General features: G+C 33.0%; 1 protein-coding gene across 2 annotated transcripts in view; it reads right to left on the reverse strand.

The window, feature by feature from the left end:
* Nucleotides 1-2,992: 2,992 nt before the first annotated feature.
* Nucleotides 2,993-20,191, reverse strand: part of LOC148283437 (uncharacterized) — a 30,090-nt gene continuing 12,891 nt past the window's right edge. Inside the window, exons 1-8 of one of the 2 annotated variants that reach the window (XM_088243820.1) lie at nucleotides 18,274-18,479; nucleotides 18,132-18,186; nucleotides 15,170-15,303; nucleotides 11,218-12,679; nucleotides 8,383-8,560; nucleotides 7,155-7,352; nucleotides 6,141-6,248; nucleotides 2,993-4,000 (exon numbers count right to left, since the gene is read on the reverse strand). In XM_088243820.1, the coding sequence (XP_088099946.1) occupies nucleotides 3,718-4,000; nucleotides 6,141-6,248; nucleotides 7,155-7,352; nucleotides 8,383-8,560; nucleotides 11,218-12,679; nucleotides 15,170-15,303; nucleotides 18,132-18,186; nucleotides 18,274-18,276 (2,421 nt within the window). In that variant the 5' untranslated portion in view covers nucleotides 18,277-18,479 and the 3' untranslated portion in view covers nucleotides 2,993-3,717. Of the gene's footprint in view, nucleotides 4,001-6,140; nucleotides 6,249-7,154; nucleotides 7,353-8,382; nucleotides 8,561-11,217; nucleotides 12,680-15,169; nucleotides 15,304-18,131; nucleotides 18,187-18,273; nucleotides 18,480-20,191 lie in introns of those variants that run through there. The other variant, XM_088243819.1, reaches the window with a different exon arrangement.

Genomic DNA, 20,191 nt, shown 5'->3' on the forward strand with positions numbered 1-20,191 from the left:
AATACTAACATACAATATAAATATTGTATTAAACACCTTGTCCTTAACAATGTTTGCTTCATTCAATTTATCTATTTTAACATAAATATGTATTTGACGTTCATATGATTTACACAAATATTCAGATATTTACTTGTGAAAGAGTTCGTACCCGGAGTGGCCGACTTTAGAGCAGCAAACTGTCTCCCTAACAACTAAACGGCTTTCTTGTGCGGTATGGGCACGCCTCGCGTTGCCATGGTTAAATAAGTTTATGATAATTATATACTATAAAACCCCTGTTTTACGTTTTTCAAGGGAGCAGCAAGAAAGTGTTAAACTGAAGAAAACGCTTAATTGAGGGGATGAAAAACTGCAGAAAAATTGTAAAAACGGTCATAATTGAACGTAGTTATACAGAAAGCAGAAAAGTGAAACTGAGAGCCATTTTGTGAAGAGTGAATTATATAATCTACACAATAGTTGGAATGTTTTTGACTTTAACAAACGATAAACAATGAATACACAAGTTTTTTTAAAATATTACAGACAAGAATCTTATTACGTATTTGACCAATTTAAAAGATTTTCAAAGTACCATAAGATTTTTCTAGTTTTGTGGGTGTTTTCTGCAAATTGAGAAATATCGTTTTTGTGATTGACACCTTTTCCGAATGTGATTAATACAGTTTTTTGTATGAAAGCGGTCTGGCTGTTTTTAGCAGAACATAGAATCGACCTTACTGCACTCGATAACATCAACATCTCATTTTTCCAAAATTGTGGACTGCCTGCTTTCTGCATAACTACGTTCAATTAAGGATTGTTGATATTTACCTGATAATTTTTATTTTTTTTAAATGTATTTTTCAATCAATACCAGTGTGTTTTTTTTATTGAATTAAAAAAAAAACATTTTTAAATAATTTTATGTAGGTACTTACTAAACCTTAAAAACACAAAAATAAAATTTTGAATTAGCATAAAACGCATACAACAATTTTTTTCCTAATTATCAGGAAATTTTATTTATATGATATCACTTTTTTTATTATGGCACCACACAATTGAACGTAGTTATGCAGAAAGCAGCCAGCCATAGAAAAGTGAAACTGAGATAATAACACCTTTGCGAAAAGCCTTAATAATTTAATATACACAACAGTTGGAATGTTTTTGACTTTAACAAATGATAAACAATGAATACATTAGTTTTTTTTAAATAATACAAACAAGAATCTTATTATGTAATTGAACAGTTTTAATGATGTTTAAGTACCGTAGGCTTTTTTAAGTGCTGTGGGTGTTTTCTGTAAATTGAGAAATCTTATTGTGATCGACACCATTTTCGAAAGGTGATTAATACAATTTTTTGAATGAAAGCGGTCTGACTGATGTTAGCAGAACATGGAATTGACCTTACTGCACCCGATAACATAAATATCTAATTTTCACAAAATTGTGCATAACTACGTTCAATTTCAACTGTCATTAACATTGCGGCAAAACTGTTTCACACTTGTATGATGACCGTTCAATCTTCTTTCCAAATTTTGTTTATAACCTCAAATAATATTTCTATTACCAAATTTTTAAACTTTCTGCATCGTAGTTTATCGATGTCAAGACTTTATTCTTCATGTGTCAACCACGTGTAAACAAAATGGTCAATTACACTGAACCTACTTTGAATTTAGTTTGAGACCACAATTTACACATTTTTTTATTTACCTTGATTTTATTCACCATTCTGGGCAAATGCGGCAGCGCGCGGCTCAGCGTCTTTAGGCAGATCCAACGAGTTTTGAAAAAAAAAGATTCTATGCAAAACCGGATGTAAAAAACGTTAATTGGGGGGATATTTTTTAATGAGAATGTATGGAAAAAATGGGACTCAAACATTTCTGTTCGAAAGTGTAAAATTGAGGAACGTAAAAACGCGGTGTTTCTGTATGTATTCTTATGTAGAAAGAATTCACAAAGAAATTAGCTCGCTCACAGCAAAGCAACAAATAAAAAATATAATTAAATTTAACCAACAATGTCATGCATATGAAATTAGTGATAAAAAAAAGATAAGATTACCAATGAGGAGAAAAACCGAGTCTCAAAACTCATTGTACACGGGATTGAAGCAGTACAATGAGTTACCTCAAGAAATTAAATAAATAAAAATCATTGAAATATTTCAAATTGATTAAAAAAAATAATGTTTTTGAGAAATTTTGATAAAAAAATGTAATACTATTAAAAGTTTTAATTCAAAGTTAAAATTCACCTCCTGGGCAACGCCTGAAAACGATTTTCCAATTTTTATTCTCCTTCTTCTACCAGGTAGTTAATTCAAAAATGTTCCGAGTGTGTCCAAATGCTTGCAGACCGGCTGGTTCAGCCGGATGAATCTCACCCACATGATAAAGGTTTCAACTCTTTTACTTCACAAAAGTCATTTGAAAAAAAGTCAAAAGTGTTTTAAGTATGTGCGAATGTTTGCAGACAGGCTGGATCATTCCTCCTAGGGAGATATTGAGGCCTAAATTTTTTTGTGACAGAGAGGGAAAACGTGTCTGAGAAGGGAATATGGGTGTTTAGGCATTTACGGGGCTTATGACCCGTCATTGGCTGGTTTAAGTGGCCACTTTACACACCGTGTAACATTCACCATTCTGCCTATGTTTAAACATCCACATTTTCTCTTTGCATCTGTTTAGTGGGTGAATTGGTTCAGCCGGATGAATCTCACCCACATGATAAAGGTTTAAGCTCTTTTACTTCACAAAAGTCAACAGATGGAAGAGGTGAGGAAATGTCGATTTTTAAACATAGGCAGAATGGTGAATGTTACACCTTTTATGTATTTCATTACTTTATATTTGTTTTTTATTATATACTATATTATCTATGTTTAAGTAACATGTATTCTTGGCACATATATATTCTTTATTTTTGTATGATAACGATTTTTAAATTTTTACATTTTATTAGATAGACATTTATAATAAGGTAGTTTTAGTTTTTTTTGTTATTGTTATATTACGTAGAATTACTTATGCTTTAAAAGATAAAAAATCTCCATTTTAGAACAGGCTGAGCCATGTTAGATGGAGACTATCCTAAACAGAGAACGCTCCGTTTTCATTTTCTATTCACTAGTTTTATATAGATTCCCTGTTACTAAATTTGTATACTTAAATATTATTTTATGCAATAAATTTATTTAAAAAAAAAAAACAGCCAATGACAGATCATAAGCCCTGTAAATGCCTAGACTTCCATATTCCCTTCTCAAAAATGTTTTCCCTCTCTGTTGCGACAAATTTAAATATGTCTTAGGTCAGCATTTGATTCAGGAAGAGAATAACTTGTCGAAATCCGGCGCTCCCCAAACACTAGATTTGGAGATCGTGCTTTCGCCGCTGCCGGCCCCTTTGCCTAGAACCAATTGCCTTCTAACTTACGAATCATCAACAGTCCCAGTCAGTTCAGATCCCAACTAAAATCCCACTTCTTTAGACTATCATAGCCTCAATTTTAAATCTGGAAATATAATATATCACTTTAGTTTAGTTAGAATGTAAGTTTAGGTATACAATTGTAAAGCGCCCTTGAGGTGATTTTTTACAAAAATGGCGCTATATAAATCAGCCTAATATTATTATTATGAATAACTCCCTAGGGAGGAAATCCAGGCAGTCTGTATGCATCGTTGTTACTTAATAAGGCATAAATAGTTCTCCTTCACGCAGAGGGCAAGATGGCGCCCGGGGTGGCGGTCTTCTGCGCGGCGTACTGCCTCCCCAGCAGCTTCATGGCCTGCTTGTGCGGCGTGTGCACGCCCCTCACGTTGCCGTAGTTCTCCTTCACGTAGAGCGCGAAGCCCGTGGCCTGGCGCCGCGCGCTGGCCGGCGTGGACACGACCTGCCCGTCCTTGCGCCTGCTGTTGCGTACGCACTCCAGGGTCCCGTAGCAATATCCGCAGCGTTTGCGCGTCGTGTCTATAGACTTGGAATGGCGACCGATGCTGAAATAAAACAACAATTAATTAATTTCATCAAACGTTCGCCATTGTTTTTGTTGCTTTAAAAAAAAATCTATTAATGGATAATGGATGAAATAAAACGCTTAATTAAACTATTATGCTTTAGAACAGTGGTCTATATCGACCCCCAGGGGTCTATGACAACCTGCAAGGGGTCTACGTCAACGAAAAACTTGGGGGTCCAAGAAATGAAAATAGGGGTCCACGATAGTGGATCTCAACACACTGATAGTACCTATTTACTTACATTATCCGCAGCCTATATTATGCAGGTGATGTGCAGTTCTGTATGTAGGCACATAATAAATTAACACTGTATGGTCAACTATAGTTGTATTATTTATTGTAATGTGCAACTGTGTGACCAATATTCATTTACATTTCTAGTAATATTATAAGTTTTGTATGATTAGTTATTTTATGTTATGTAGAATTTTTATGTGACAACATTTACAATAACAATATTATGTGGAAGCCTCTAATTGGACTTTATGATATGGATTTATGGTATAATTGATTCTTATAAATGTATAAATGTCTGTTGGCTTTCCAATGAAATAAAATAAAATAAAATTATACTATCTTATAATATAAAGACATGAACATTATTTATAAAAGTACCTTTGAAGTAAAAAAAAATTATATATTTGCTTATAAAATTGTGTAAGTTTAAGATGTAGGCAATATAGCGAGGAAATTTTTAATTTCCTTTCCACCGTCATACCTAGTGGAAAGGGGGTTCAGCGCTGTTACCAATCTCCCAACGAAAAAAAGAAACAGACTGGACATCATTGGCCGAGGAGATTTAAGATTAAACCCGACAAAATTGACGCCAAATGTTGATAATTTATTATTAAAGCATCAGGTTCACCCTTCCCACTAAAAACATTTACTTATTGCTTAGTTAATTTTATGTTACATATATTTTATATAACAGATACAAAATTTTATTTTGAGTAGTTTTAATTTAAATTCAATTAATAAATGTATAAAACTTAACATTTGTTTTAACGTTAAGTTTTTAACACTAAACTTCGCTACAGTCAGAAATTTATGAAAAATCAACATCAGGTGAGTAGGGCGTCTACCAAAAACCGAAAAACATGGCAAGGGGTCTACGACACAAAAAAGTTTGGGAACCTCTGCTTTAGAAGAATGACTTTAGGTAATATTTAATTTATTGACGGCCTCGCAATAGGTCTAGGGTTGGATTCCCGACATGGTTGATATGAAATATTTACTTAAAAAGGTGTTTTTACACTAGAATATGCCATACTACCAATAAACAAAATGACTCGCCTACAGTCTGTATTAAATGCTGCAGCGAGACTTAATTTCGGAATCTCTAAGTTCAGTCATATCACTCGACTACTTCGGGAATTACACTGGCTACGTTTTCCACAGAGGGTGGAATACAAACTCCGTTGGCTTATGTATAAGTCACTGCCCAACTCTGCTCCGGAATATCTAAGGGAACTATACATTCCAGATGAACTAGCTGGCAGACGTCTTATGCTTACATCAGCTACGTCTACGGCGAGAGGAAAAGTTATTATACCTCTACGCAAACAGCGCACTAAATTCAGTAAACGCGCATTTGCGGTCGCAGGCCCTACGGCATGGAATGCTCTCCCAGCAGAGGTGCGAGGCTGTAGTAGCACGTGATAACAAAATAAATTGTTTAAATTAAATTACTAATATAAAAGCTTCAATTATTTTTTTTTACCTATAGAATCACTATGTAAAGCGCCCTTGAGGTATTATATTACGAAAATGGCGCTATATTCATAATAATAATAACAGTCCCTGGACTGGTTAACTGAAGCGTAAGACTGATCATCTTACCTTCATGTAATAAAAATGATCAAGGTGCTCTATACGCCATTAGGTGTGGAAAGGGAATGATGATAATTATTTGATTTAGTACTTTGAACTACATTTTTTTAAAAATATAAAACAGGTACCAGCAAAAAATGTGACGTTTTAAAAGTAATTTATTTGTTGTCTTTTCATCATCATTAAAAATGAATGGTGTAAGTGAGATCATTAGCAGTAAGCTGTTATCGTCATATGGTAGCCGGCGCGCACAATAGAGATTTGGAGCAAGCATGTTAGCACACACCTGTATCCGCATTTAGTGCATTTGTAGGTAAACTTGTAGTGGATGCTCAGCGTGTGACGGACTGGGATGGAGCCGATTTCTGGAAAGGCTTCTAGTGTTTTGGCCACCCTGTAACAGTAAAATGTACATTTAATTATTTTAGGTGCAAAAAAGTTTTTAATTTCAAAGAAGGTAATGTTGATGTAGTTTCAAACACTAATCTTTAAAATTTATAAACAAAAGTAAACAATTTCTAGATCACACCAAAATAATAATTAAATAAAAGTTTATTGGCGTGTTTCTAATACAAATTAAACAAACGGGAAATTATCAAAATAGTGTCAAGTTGAGGTAAATAGAGTAAAATAGTGCCAATCGGGGTATTAGAGAAAAAAGGGGTTATAGTATCAAATCGGGGTATTAGAGAAAAATAGGGGTTATAGTATCAAATCAGGGTAATAGCGTCATGGGGTAATAGCGCCAGGGGGTAATAGTATGAAATCAAGGTAATAGTGTCAAACCAACGTAATAGTGTCAAATGGGGGTAGTAGCGTCTAAATGGGGTGGTAGTGTCAAAAAGGGGTAGTAGCGCCAAAAGGGGGTAGTAGCGCCAAAAGGAGGTAGTACTGTAAAATGGGGGTAGTAGCGTAAAATGGAGGTAGTAGCGTAAAATGGGGGCAGTAGCGTAAAATGGGGGCAGTAACGTAAAATGGGGGTAGTAGCGTAAAATGGGGGTAGTATCGTAAAATGGGGGTAGTAGCGTCAAATGGGAGTAGTAGTGTCAAATGGGGGTAATAGTGTCAAATGGGGGTAGTAGTGTCAAATTAGGGTAGTAGTGTCAAATTAGGGTAGTAGTGTCAAATGGGGGTAGTAGTGTTAAAAGGGGTAATAGTGTCAAAGGGGTAATACTGTCAAAGGGGTAATAGTGTCAAAAGGGGTAATAGTGTCAAAAGGGGTAATAGTGTCAAAAGGGGGTAAAAGTGCAAATAGAGGTAATAGCGGCTCAGTATGTAAGAACAACAGAAGGACACGTACCACTTCCTCCAGTAGGGCCCGTGCGCGTCCCTCAGTTGCCCATCCAGCAGCCAGGCCGCCACGTGGCACAGCTCGTGAGCCAGAGTGTCCCTCAGCCGCTGCGGCCCGTCTAACACCTTGCTGGACAGCTCGACACTCGACCGCCGGACGATGCTGACCCCGCCCGTCTTAGAGCGGACCATCTTGTTATTGGCCCGTCTGGAACACAGTTAAAATATTATATACATTATATATATTGTCTGTTAAGTGTATTAATGTGTAAGTGTTACATTTTTAAAGGAATTTTGTAATATAAGCCTTGGACACGAGCTGCGAATGCTTCAGGAGAGCCTTAACCCAAGCTGCGTCTTCTTCACACTTAGATAAAATGCAGAATAGAAGCGGCCCGAACAGCATTTAACAATTTGAAAAATCTTCTTTGTGACGATATTATAAACCTGAAGCTAAGACAACAAATGGTCAAATGTTATATTTGGGCTGTCTCATTGTACGGTGTTGAGGCGTGGACCCTGAAAGTTAATATTATAAACTGCCTTGAAGCATATGTGGATCCACCGTAGTATGTAAAGAATGTCTTGGACTTATATGATAGCCAACAATGAAGTATTACGTAGAGCCAATACGAATATAGAACTATTTACCACTGATAAGCTCTGTAAGATTTCAAATTTGGCCACGTGTCGAGGTGATAAATATGCCATACATCAGCTTGTCACGGAGGGGAACATCGAGGGACATAGAGGGGTTGGAAGAAAACAATTTTCCTGGTTTCGAAACATCCGAGCGCAGACCAGGGCCCCCGATTACGATGGAAAGTTAACAGAGTTATCTTTGACGGTCTATAAAGAAAAACCGATATTTGTGTACGAAAATGAGTATATTTGCGTGAAAATTTAAAGTATCTTCATCGGTAGCCTATAATTGAACATGTTTAGAAGAAAAAATCGCTTACATATTCTGCTATTCATACAGAAACTTAATTTTACTTTGCAGATAAAATTAAAGACAAATGTTGACTTCCCATTGCTCAGGGTAGAAGCTTTCTCCCAAGTGTTTCTCTCAAACTCTCGATAGTGTCCTAACAAGACGAAACATGTCACATTATACACTCTTGTAAAAAAAAAAATAAGTAGAATTTAATCCGATAATAGTATTTTATTTTGGATACCTTACCAAATTTTAATATGGCATTCTACCAATCATAAGATAATAAATAAGCTTTATTTACCCAGCGGTGGTGTTGAGATTTGCATTCCATACGATGGACAGCTGTGGGTCTATTTCATTCCCGTAGACTTTCTCATTAAAGAGGAGGAAGAGACGTTTCACCAAATCATCTTTGTTTTTGTTGTAGCTATCGCGGAATACCTTGGCTTCCTTATCGCATCTCCACGATGGTACATTGTCTGCAAATCAACAAATCCGATAGGTCAAAAACTGCCATTAGCAATAGTTTATAATTATCTGGGCCCTGATTACATTGGAAAGTTAACAGAGAAAATAAAAAAATAATTTTCTATGCGAAAATGTGAATATTTGTATCAAAATTTGGAAAATCCTTATAATCAAACATGTTTAGAAATTATGTAAATACTTTTTTTTATACAGAAAATTCGGTTTTACTTACAGACAATAATTATTAAAGATAACCCTGCTAACTTTCTATTGTAGTACGGATCCTTGTTATTTTATTTGGGAAACCAACACTTCTACATCCATATTTATAGTAAACAAACAGATATAGTGTATAAACTCAGAACCAATAACAGATTTCCACAAAGTATACAAAGTTAGTAAAGAAAATATATTACATATTATATAAATACATATAAGTTTATACATATAAAAATGTTATTCTCAAAGAAATTTTTTTTAAAGAACAGTAAGTTTTTGTAAATTGGGCGGGATTTATTTTATTTTATTGACATAAACGGCAAATCTGCCTTTTACCAAACATTTATAATACTACATATTTGGCTTAATTTAAAAAAAAAAAAATTAAAAACATAAATTTCCTTATACCCAAGACCTAACCTAACCTAAAAATTATACAAGATTTATATTTTTTTTAAATAACCTAAAAATTATACAGCATATTCAGTAGAAAGTTTAAATAATAAAACATTCTACAGTAATACAACAAGAAAATCATAAGTACTGTTTCATATAGCTGGGCAAATTGAACCAAAAACTGTGAATGTTATGAAATGGTGAATAAATAAATATAATTACCATTATAGATTAAGACAAGGATGCTTGAAGAGAGGATAAGGAGGGGAAGGGAGATGTACATATTTATTATAATGTCTACTAAGTTGCATAATGCATTTTTAGTGTAAGTTTTAAATCTGACAGTGATGTTTGTGTAGTCTGTCTTTAAATTTTGTATTGTACACTGAAAAAGTCCTACCAAAAAAAGCATTTTTAACATACGATGTTTATAAACAGTTTATTGCACATTTTTTTAGACAAGTCCCAACTCCATGGGACTAAAAGTCCCGTGGTGAGTTGAGGCGATAAATTAGTTGACACAGACACATGAGTATATCTTCACAAATATTATTTGGATCAGAAACACAACAATAATAATAATAATTTTAATTAATTGTGAGAGGCTTTAAGATGGATGCCGCACAACCTCCGGGGCCAACTATTCCATAGGTTGCAGTAGATTGAAACAGATCAAAGTACACACTTCTGAGAGTGCCAATATTTATTTTATTTATTTAAACGTCTTGTAGGCTTTTAGATGTTTTACATATATTTATATATAAAGAACGGACATATTTTACACAAAAGTAGCAAAAAATTGAAAATGAAGTAATGATAAAAAGAAAATAAAAATATATAAAACTAATCTTACATATAGTACATAAATTCCAGTAGAGAGAACAGAAGTTATTTTTTTTCGATCGGTTATATTAAATGAATCTTAAAATTAGAAGAATGTAGAAAAATAATAATTAAGAACACAGATATAAGTTAAACTCCCTGGGGAGCTGTTAACATGTTAACAGCCTTGTCTACAAAAATTTGGACAAACTTAAAATATTGTTAAGAAACATAACATTTCTAAATAAAGATAGCAATAACCATGAGAAAATCTTACGTACTAATATTATGAAAAAGTATTAAATTATTCCATCCAATTGTGCCAAATATGTATTTATTTAAGCCAAAAAGGTTTTCAGTCATGCTATATATTCAGTTAAGCCAAAAGTGTTTATAAAACATTTCAAGATTTTTAAAAAAGAAATATAATTAGTTATAGAAACAAATATTGGTGTTTTCTTCTTCTTCATTTTTTTATGGCCTTTTCACCTCTCAACTCGGGTGTTCTGGCCAGTGTCGAGTTTTTTGTTTTTTTATTTATTTACATTTTTACACATGTGGTAGAATTATAAACAAGCTAGTAAGTTAGTATTTAATATTTTGAGAACTTTACATTTAATATAATAATATAACATATTTACATCTTAACACCATTTCTAACTAGATATTTACATAGGATTTTAAATACATATTTAGTGGGTGGGGACAGGAGAGTTAGAATATGAATAGGAAATGGGATATTGATATCAGAGAGGTCGGATAGGAAATCAGGATAACAATCATTTATGGGGCATAAAAAAAAACATGGTTTAAATCTTCCTCATCTAGCTGACATTCGCAAACAGCAGAGTCCCGGACATGGATTCTAAAGAGGTGAGAACCATCGCAGCAGTGCCCAATTCTGCATATTGGTGTTTTATTAATTGGTTTAAATATTAGTTGATGTCGTCAGGTTTCTTAGAAAAATGAGATGCCTTCATAAATGGCATAAAATAATCTTTGTTTAAAAAGCGAATAAAAATATTTCAGATTTTACAAATAAAAAAAATAAATATTTTATAATATTCAACTTGCGGTTTTATTGAATTGTCGATTTGGGATGAGCTTTTAACAAAAGTGGAATATCTCATAACTAGTAAAATGTTAGTTACCAACTTGTGCCAGAAACCCGACGATATACGAATGTAATATTAAATTAACAAAAGATGGATAATAATAAAATATATCTCACCAGAAAGGGATGCCATGAAAGAATAAATTTCAATCCGATCCAAGTCCACATTTTTTGTTACAATTGGTTTTTCCACTCTTTTGCTTGTGGCTTTCTTCTTGGGGTCTTTCTTTTTGGGAGGAATTTTCTTCACAATTTCACCGTCAGTTTTTTTCCGGTCGTCGATAATCTGAATTTCTTTGGTAACTAAGGAAATATTTTTTAAAGCCTCTGTCAAATAATCGTCAATTAAAATGCTATCAGTCTTGTAATTTTTATATATTTTATCTGTGTTTTTTCCACTCAAAAAATCATCAGCTTGAGTGTCGTCAGTCTTGTAAAAATTGTCTATTTTTTCCGTGGTCTTTCCGTTCGTTTGTTTTATATCGATTCGATCGTCGATAATTTCTATGACTCTTGATCGGGCATCTATGACGTGTTCGGAAATAAATTCGACATTGTCAAACATGTGGTTCTTTTTAGATATATTTCTAAATAATTTCCTGTATTTTTTTCCACTAGCTTTATCGTTTATATCAGAGCTATAAATATCATCGTCGGAATTCAAAACGATAACGCTAGAACTCCTATTTAAGATAGAATTTCGTCTTCTTTCGTCGCGGTATTTTTTTGTCAGCTTCTTTTTGACGATTGAAGGTTTATCGTTTTCTTTACCGTCATCGTCGAAGCCGAATAACTTCTTCGGCTTCAGGGAGTGATGGAGTTCTTCGTCACTCAAGTCTGTTGATGAGATACAAATATTTTTCTTTCGGACTTTTTTCTTTGACGCAATCAGACTGGAGTCATCGAGATTCGGGCATGGCATCAACTCTGGTACTAGATCTCGCAAACTGTCCGATTGTTTATCATTTTCTTTTTTGAGATCGTCATTATTACCAACAAAATCTTGCTCGCGTTCAAATGAAAGCATTTTGGGCTTCAAAACATCCAAATACACATTTCTGTCCGCGTCTTTTGCAACGGTTTTAAAATACGTCTTGATACTTTTTTGCTTTTGTTTCATTTTAATGTCCGTCATTGATTTAACATACAAACTCAAAGAGTCTAATTTGTTTACGACGTTATTGTAGTCAGAATTGATCCGATCGGTTTTAAAAACGGATCGAGTTTTTTTAAAGAGTCCCGGCGTATGTTTCCAAACATTTCCGTACATATCGTCGAGTATACTAGCGGTCTTAGGACTAACGTTAACATTTTCTTTGTCGTCTTCCGAACATTCATTAGTTGGTTTCTTGTTGTCAAAGTTCTTTGTGTTTGCGTAATTATTCTCGCAATCTTTTACTTTAAATATACAAGTTGGAATGTTTTCTGTAATGTTTGGCGTGCTGGACACCATATTGGGGCCATTCTGAATGGAATCCGAATCCGGAACTCGCTGACTGGAGACTAAATCAGGGGTGCACGTTATATCCGAGCTAAGCTGAATAAATGTAGAAGATGTGTATGTAGGACGCCTTTTAGTCTGGAAAGAAAACATAACTAAGTTGATATCATAAATAAAATTAATATTTGAAACTTTGTGATTTTCCATGTTAAATAGTACAACTAAATATTTACTTTGTGTAAAATAACTACATATATTTAATTTTCCAACTAATTTCAGAATGTGACTATTTCTTTGTCAAAGTATTAAAATAAACTAACATAAATGAAGAAATATGGATGTTCAAACATAGGCAAAATGGTGAATGTTACAAAGTGTGTAAAGTGGCCACTTAAACCAGCCAATGACAGGTCATAAGCCATGTAGATGCATAGACTTCCATATTCCCTTTTCTAAGGTATTCTCCATCCCTGTTGTAATTTGTTAACACTAAATATTTTATTTCTTGGAAATAACCCGTACGATACTAAAATGCATTATCTGCTAACATGTGTTCAGTGTTTTTTGTCTGTAAAAATTGAATTATCATTAATATTACGCTTCTCCCATATTAATACCATCAAAACTCTTTATTGCTCACTAGTTCGACCCCATCTAAAATACGCTTCTCCTATTTGGTCTCCATTCTACGGGACTCATATTGGCCATATTGAGTCTGTCCAACACCGCTTTTTAAGAAAAGTGGCATGGTTGCTCGGATTGCAAAGGGGTAATTATTCCTATTTTGAAATAGAGCAATATCTTAATCCGTCTTCATTAGAGAAACATAGAACAAAGATAGACCTTATATGCATTTTCAAAATACTTAATGCTATAAGTGATGTCCCATCTCTGTTGCAATCAATTTCTTTTTATGTTCCCAACCGTGTCACCAGAAGTCGAAATCTGCTATTTATTAAAGCAATTTTTGTTTTCATGCCCCAATGTCCAGAACGTGTGGATTGATTAATTCGCCATACGACTTGGAATTCTTTGGGACAGATCTTTCGGCTTTTCATAGATCTCTTCGCCACCAAAACAGTGTGGGATGAAGTTGGATAGGCATGGTTTAGCTTGAGTCTTATATGTCTTTTGTTTTTTTTAATATATTGTATACCATTATTGTATTGCCCTTGTTTGTCTTTGCTACAAAGTTTTATGTTCTTTTTATTCTGTTTCTTATATAGTTGGATAATTTATAAAGCGCCATTTTTGTGAAAATCACCTCAAGGGCGCTGTACAATTAATAAATATCCCAGTACGTCTTGCAGCTACAGAGCGCATGGACGGTTGGGATTCTAGTTCCTCGTTTTCAATTAAGATCAATCAAAAAGTATAATAGATAGGAGCTAGATTACAGGACGTCTTGCAGCTACAGAGCGCATAGACAGTTAGAAATTTAGCCCCCATTTACACATTTTAAAAATTGACAAATAAATTTAGTGTATTACAAAATAATAATGAATAGTAAAAAGGAGTAAGATTACAACACGCCTTGCTGCTACTAAGCGCATAGACGATTGGAATTCTAGACCCCGTTTACAAAATTAAGGTATTTTAAAGTTGAAATATGAAAGCTAGATAACCAATCATCGTGCAGCTACAAAGCGCATGGATGAGAGGAATTCCAGCAAAGTTAAAACAATATCAATAAATCTATAAAAAATAGAGTATAGTAGTAAATTGGTCAAGTGTTCATACCAAGTAAGCAATAAAAAACTAAATAAATAAAGCACTGTATCAACTCCATGGTTAACAAAGGGAGACAGATGTCCGAAGAGAATCTTTTGTAGACAGTAGGTAGATATCGTCACCATGTGGTCCACTAGGCTGCTGGAGAATTTCTGGAAACGCACGTGTGTAGACCCCAGGATTACGCCTATTGTTCCAACGACTTGGTGTCCATTTTGGTCCGTATTATTTCGTTTTATGAGACGCAACATTCCTGTTCAAATTCACTTCTTTACATGAATATTACACAAACGCGTGTATAAGCGGTTTGATTTATAATTTTGTATATTATTAGAAGGCAGATATTTGAAATATTATGTATTTATCAATAAATGTCAGTTCACTTTTAGTAGCACTGTTGTAATTTTTTAATTATGGGTGTAGTGTTCTAAATAGCAAAATTTAGGTACTTTCGCGTCAAAAACTGATGCATTCTTAAACGGTTTTAAAGGATTCATATAAAATTTTATGATTTTAAGGTTACAGACGCACTATTTTTGTAAGTTTCCATTGTTCACTATTTGTCACATATTTTGTTAAGAATAAAGTATAAAACAATGCTATTAAATAAATAGTCTTCTTTTTTCCACTGTTTGTTGAAACATGACTACACTACTACACACTAATGATTTATAAACATAAACTCATTGTTTTCTAACATATAACAACTTATTTTCAGATTTATTATAAGATTATAAGCTACGGTTGGGGAGGAACTATATTTCACGCCCAGCCCGTACGGTGGCTGAGCGTGACTTGTATATATGTTTCTTCATGTAACTGTTGTAATTGGCTTAGGTCGTATATATAATGAATAAATAAAATAAATATTAGACAGGAATCAATATAAAGACTCACGACAAATGGAGGTGTTGTGCAGAGCGCTTGTTGAGGGGGAGACACAGAGCGGGCTGTCCTGGCGATGTCCGGCTGGTGACTCCCCTTGGGTGGGCAGCTCAGGGCTGCCTTCCTCAGGCTTAACTTCTGGAATTCTGCAAAAGGAAGATGTCACGTGTACTTTAGTATTTGCATGTTGGCCTGATGAGTGTCCGGACGAAGAGACAGGTACATCTCGAAACTGGTAGACTTAAAAAGTCGGTAAGTGTTTCTTCATTAATATTCATTAGGATAAGTTAAAATTTTTGACCACAAAATTAATGCTTTAAACATAAATAATATTTTGTAGTTTTTGAACGACATCCTTGTTTCGGGGGCGTTTACAATGTTCCATGTCAACCTCGTGGTGTAGTGGTCAGCGCATTTGCCTACCATGCAAGAGGTCTCAGGTTTGATTCCCGACATGTTAGATATGAAATACAAACAAAACAAACAAATAAACCATCACGCCGTTTACCGTAGGGGTAGGCAGAGAGGATAGAACGCCATATCACTATATCTTTGCATACAGACCTCGCTTCCTCTACATTCATATATCTTCTCATGCACGCATGCCGGTTATTCCTACTTTTGACATGTCGATCTTCAAGTATTTGATGGACTTGATAGTGCCGTATCTGAGAAAGACCGAGAAGGTCTTCCTCGTTTTCTGCGGGACGTCCAATACGCCATTCGCTATTTTATATAAATTTAATGTATCATTTATAATTCTTCTTTTACAAAGAGTTGACATATTTAGTGTACATAATAAATTATTGTAATCAATATTTTCAGTGGGTATATTAAGTAATTGATGAATCTAAGGAATTTACGTATAATGCATAATAACTCCATCTTAGAACAGGCTGAGCCATGTTAGATGGAGACTATCATAAACAGAGAAGACTCCGTTTTCATTTTCTATTCATTAGTTTTATATAGATTCCCTGTTTTTAAATATTTTTACTAATTTTATGGAATAAATTTATAAAATTAAAATAAAAAAATAATTATTACGAGTGGGTGATGTTAGGGCAGTTAAAAACTAACCATTGAATTACAAATGAGTCTATTAACAAGTGGAAGTGTCTTTTAATTCGTGAAAAAGTGGCAATTATTGTGAAGCAAAATGTGGCGTGAAAAATAATGAAATGTTTAACAACTTTTCTTTATCCTTATTTACAGTTTCAAAATTGTGGAAAAACTACTCAATTTTAAAAAAAATTCAAAAACATTTAATTGTGTACCTACCTACTATTATGTAATATTTTATGTGTATTTTTGTATATCTACAAAGTATAATGTAATTTGACACTCAAAAATAATAGTACATCAATCTACAATTTTGACAAAAATTATATTTTCATATTTATTTTATTTATTATGGTTCACAAACAATAAACAATACATACGACATTGGTATCATAATCACAATTTGTTATGTTTAGATATTGTTCATCAATTATATGTAAACACAACATCTGCAAATAAGTAAAAAGCTGATTTAAACCTTTAAACAGTAATTCTTTAATATAATGTTTGAATTTAATTTTTTTATTTTTAATATCTAGCTTCTATAGCTTCTTTTTTTTTAAACCAACTATACTTCTAAACACTGTTCTATATTAATTTTATTTCTTTAAATTGTATTTTTTGAAATTTTAATTTTCTTTCAATTTTTATTTTTAGAACAACCATACTTCTAAACAATGTTCCTATATTTTATTTCTTTATTTATTTTTTTATTTTTAATTTCATGTTGTTTATATACTCATCTTCTTTTTTATACCAACTTTACTTTTAAACACTGTTGTATCTTTTTTACTTTTTTGTTTTATTTATATATCAAAAGCATACAAAAATTCAGATATAAGTCCTACTGAACCTCATAAAATGCAGTTCGTCAGCAGGTGCTTATTTTTTAAAAATATTTTTTTATTATTTAGTTCTATGATAAAATAGTCTAATATATATTTACAACACAATATTTACATCTATACTTATTCTAACATTATTTATCACTATTATACACTTAATATCCTAATTTATAATATTCACTGTTTCATATGTACATTTTCATTAATTATATTCACTATTTACACTATATATTACCTAATATTTTTCACATATATACTTTTTACATTTAATTTTAAATATATTTAGATTTATTTCATTTTTTATGCTTTCTGGCATTTCCTCAAATAGTTGTATTCCCTTGTACATAAGGCAGTTCTGGGACATTGCTTTTGATTTTTTTCCAGTCTTATATTTTCAGATCCTCTTGTTGCATAGTTTCTATGAAATAACTCATTATTTTTTAGTTTATTATGAAAATATCTCGGAACTATTCCTTTAATAATTTTGTCTTTTGGCATGACCAGACTCAAGATTTTGGTTGTTCTGATCATGACACGTCTTCCTTGGTCGTCCTCGTCTCACGTTACCGTTCATTTTCGCCATATATACTTGTTTTACCATTCTTTCATCGTCCATTCATTCTACATGGCCAAACCATCTCAGAGACCCTTTCTTAATCGTATTGACTATACTTGAATCCGATTTACACACTTATACTGACTCCACACTTATAACGAGCAAATTCAGTCAGTCTAATCTTCCCCGTAATAACCAAGTTCCACTATAATATTATTTTGTACATTTTGAGGTTAGATATTGTGTACTTATTATTTGTAAATAAATAATTAAACAAACAGTTATATTAAAACTACTTTCGAAAATTCATATTTTCCCTTTAAAACATTTCCAAAGTGCTATAAAACAGTTACAGAAGTCATCTTTGTCAATGAAGTAATTTTAAATACATAATGGAAAAGGGCACCATGAATTTTGGAAATGGGCGACTCATAAAGACTGGTAGTTTCATTACAAATCCACAAAATTTTCAAAAGCATCAATTATTGAATAAAATAAAACATCTACATACTCTTTTTTGATAAAGAGGGCGTCTTCAGATTCATCCATTGCTGCGATATATCCATCTAAAAACAAATTCACAATTCAATACTTGCAGGTTGATCAAATGTACGGATTATGATTGTCGTAAAACAAAAACATGATTCACTGACCATAATATTCACTAAAATACAACGGCACACAGTTACCAGAGTATCATATTAACTTAAAGTATTGTATATTGATATCAAACATTTTTAATATTGATATTTCAAAATAAATAGTAAAAATATTTATCCAACGGAAAAAAACGTCAGTTCAAAAATGTTCAATTCGCTTCTAGCGTAGTGTTGCCATTATTTAAAAATCAACATATGATATGATTACAATTTATAATGCCGCATCTACACTTTTAAAACCAATGTACTTTGTAAGTAAGTACTTCTAAATTAAATCGAAATCATTATCATTTGCCGTGCTTTTGAAAATTTTTACGACGATCTACTAACACTGAAAGTAGTAATTTAAAGAAAAAAATAAGTCCTAATTGAAAATAAACATATATAATACCAACACTTATTTAATATCAAGTTATTTTAATAACAGCAATTAATAATGACTTCACATAAACATAGTAATAGTATGTATGTAAATAAAACGTTATTTTATGTTAGTTTTTTATTTACGCAAGCAATATGCTTATGATGCTTATTATTAGCTTTACAATTCGTAAATATTGACTATTTATGAAATGCAGTATCAGAAGGCGTGCTGGAAGCATGACATTGCATATTTTCAGTAAGTTTAACATAATTTGGTTCATAGCTACTTATAGCCAATTTTAAACATGTTGCCAAATGGTCATCTGCCAAATGGGAGCGATGTTTCGTTTTGATTGCATTCATTGTAGAAAATGTAGATTCGCAGAGGAATGTGGATCCAAAATAGCGGCGGGCGACTAGGAGTGGATACACGGTCGACACTTTGGCCACCCATGGTCTAGAGGTATGCACGTAAATTGTAAATATTTTTAATTTTATTTTAAAAAGGCTTTAATTAAAACAAAAATTACGAGACTATCGGTAAGTTTTTTTACCGGTAATTAAAAATTGTAACGTTTGACAAAAAATATGCCCACAGTGACATCATGCTATCACGCGTAAGACACGACGTCGCGGTTAGCACGTTAGCAGTGTTAGCATCGAATTACCGAACAAATTAGATAACTTCAGTCGCTGTAAGAAACAGTGGGAATCGACGCGGGAGGCGGGTGGGGGAAGGATATTGCCACGTGACCCAAGAAATAAAAACGTCTCGTGACGTATTTCCAATAGTACCAACATGGTATAAAGGTGTTTTTGCATTAGTGAATTCTCTATAAACGAAAGAATTTTGTAAGACAGAAATGATTATAAAAAATCTTTTATTAAAAGTATGCTATTTTCAACATTAAAACACTATCATAGAGCCTGTTGACAAAATAATAAAAAAAATTCAACCAAATTATCCAATTATATTATTTATTATACTAAAATAAATATTAAATAAAAGTGTGAATTTTGTGAGAATATAATTAATTTTACAGTTTGGAATTATAGGATGGGGAGGATCCTAATTATTCACTTTATACACTGGAACATCCATATTTTTTCAATTCTTCCATCTGTCGGTTTAATAAAAGTTAAAGAGCTGAAACCTTTATTGTTGTGAAGAGATTCATCTGACTGAATTATTTCACATACTAGGCAACGCCTGAAAACAATTTTTCAATTTTTAAACTTCTTCTTGGACCAGTTGGTTTCATTACAATATTTGAGTTTGTCCAAATGTTCATAGACAAAAGACTGGATTTCACCCCCTCGGGGGTCATTAAGATTAACAAATTACAACAGGGATGGAGAATACCTTAAATAAGGGAATATGGAAGTCAAGACATTTACAGGGCTTATGACCTGTCATTGGCTGGTTTAAGTGGCCACTTTACTTTACTTCCCTTATTTAAGGTATTCACCATCCCTGTTGTGATTTGTTAATCTTAATGACCCCCGAGGGGGTGAAATCCAGTATTTTGTCTATGAACATTTGGACAAA

This window comes from Micrasema longulum, unplaced genomic scaffold (genome assembly GCF_059751315.1).
Source record: "Micrasema longulum isolate JH-2025_06_02 unplaced genomic scaffold, ASM5975131v1 h1tg000237l, whole genome shotgun sequence".
NCBI classification, from domain to species: domain Eukaryota; kingdom Metazoa; phylum Arthropoda; class Insecta; order Trichoptera; family Brachycentridae; genus Micrasema; species Micrasema longulum.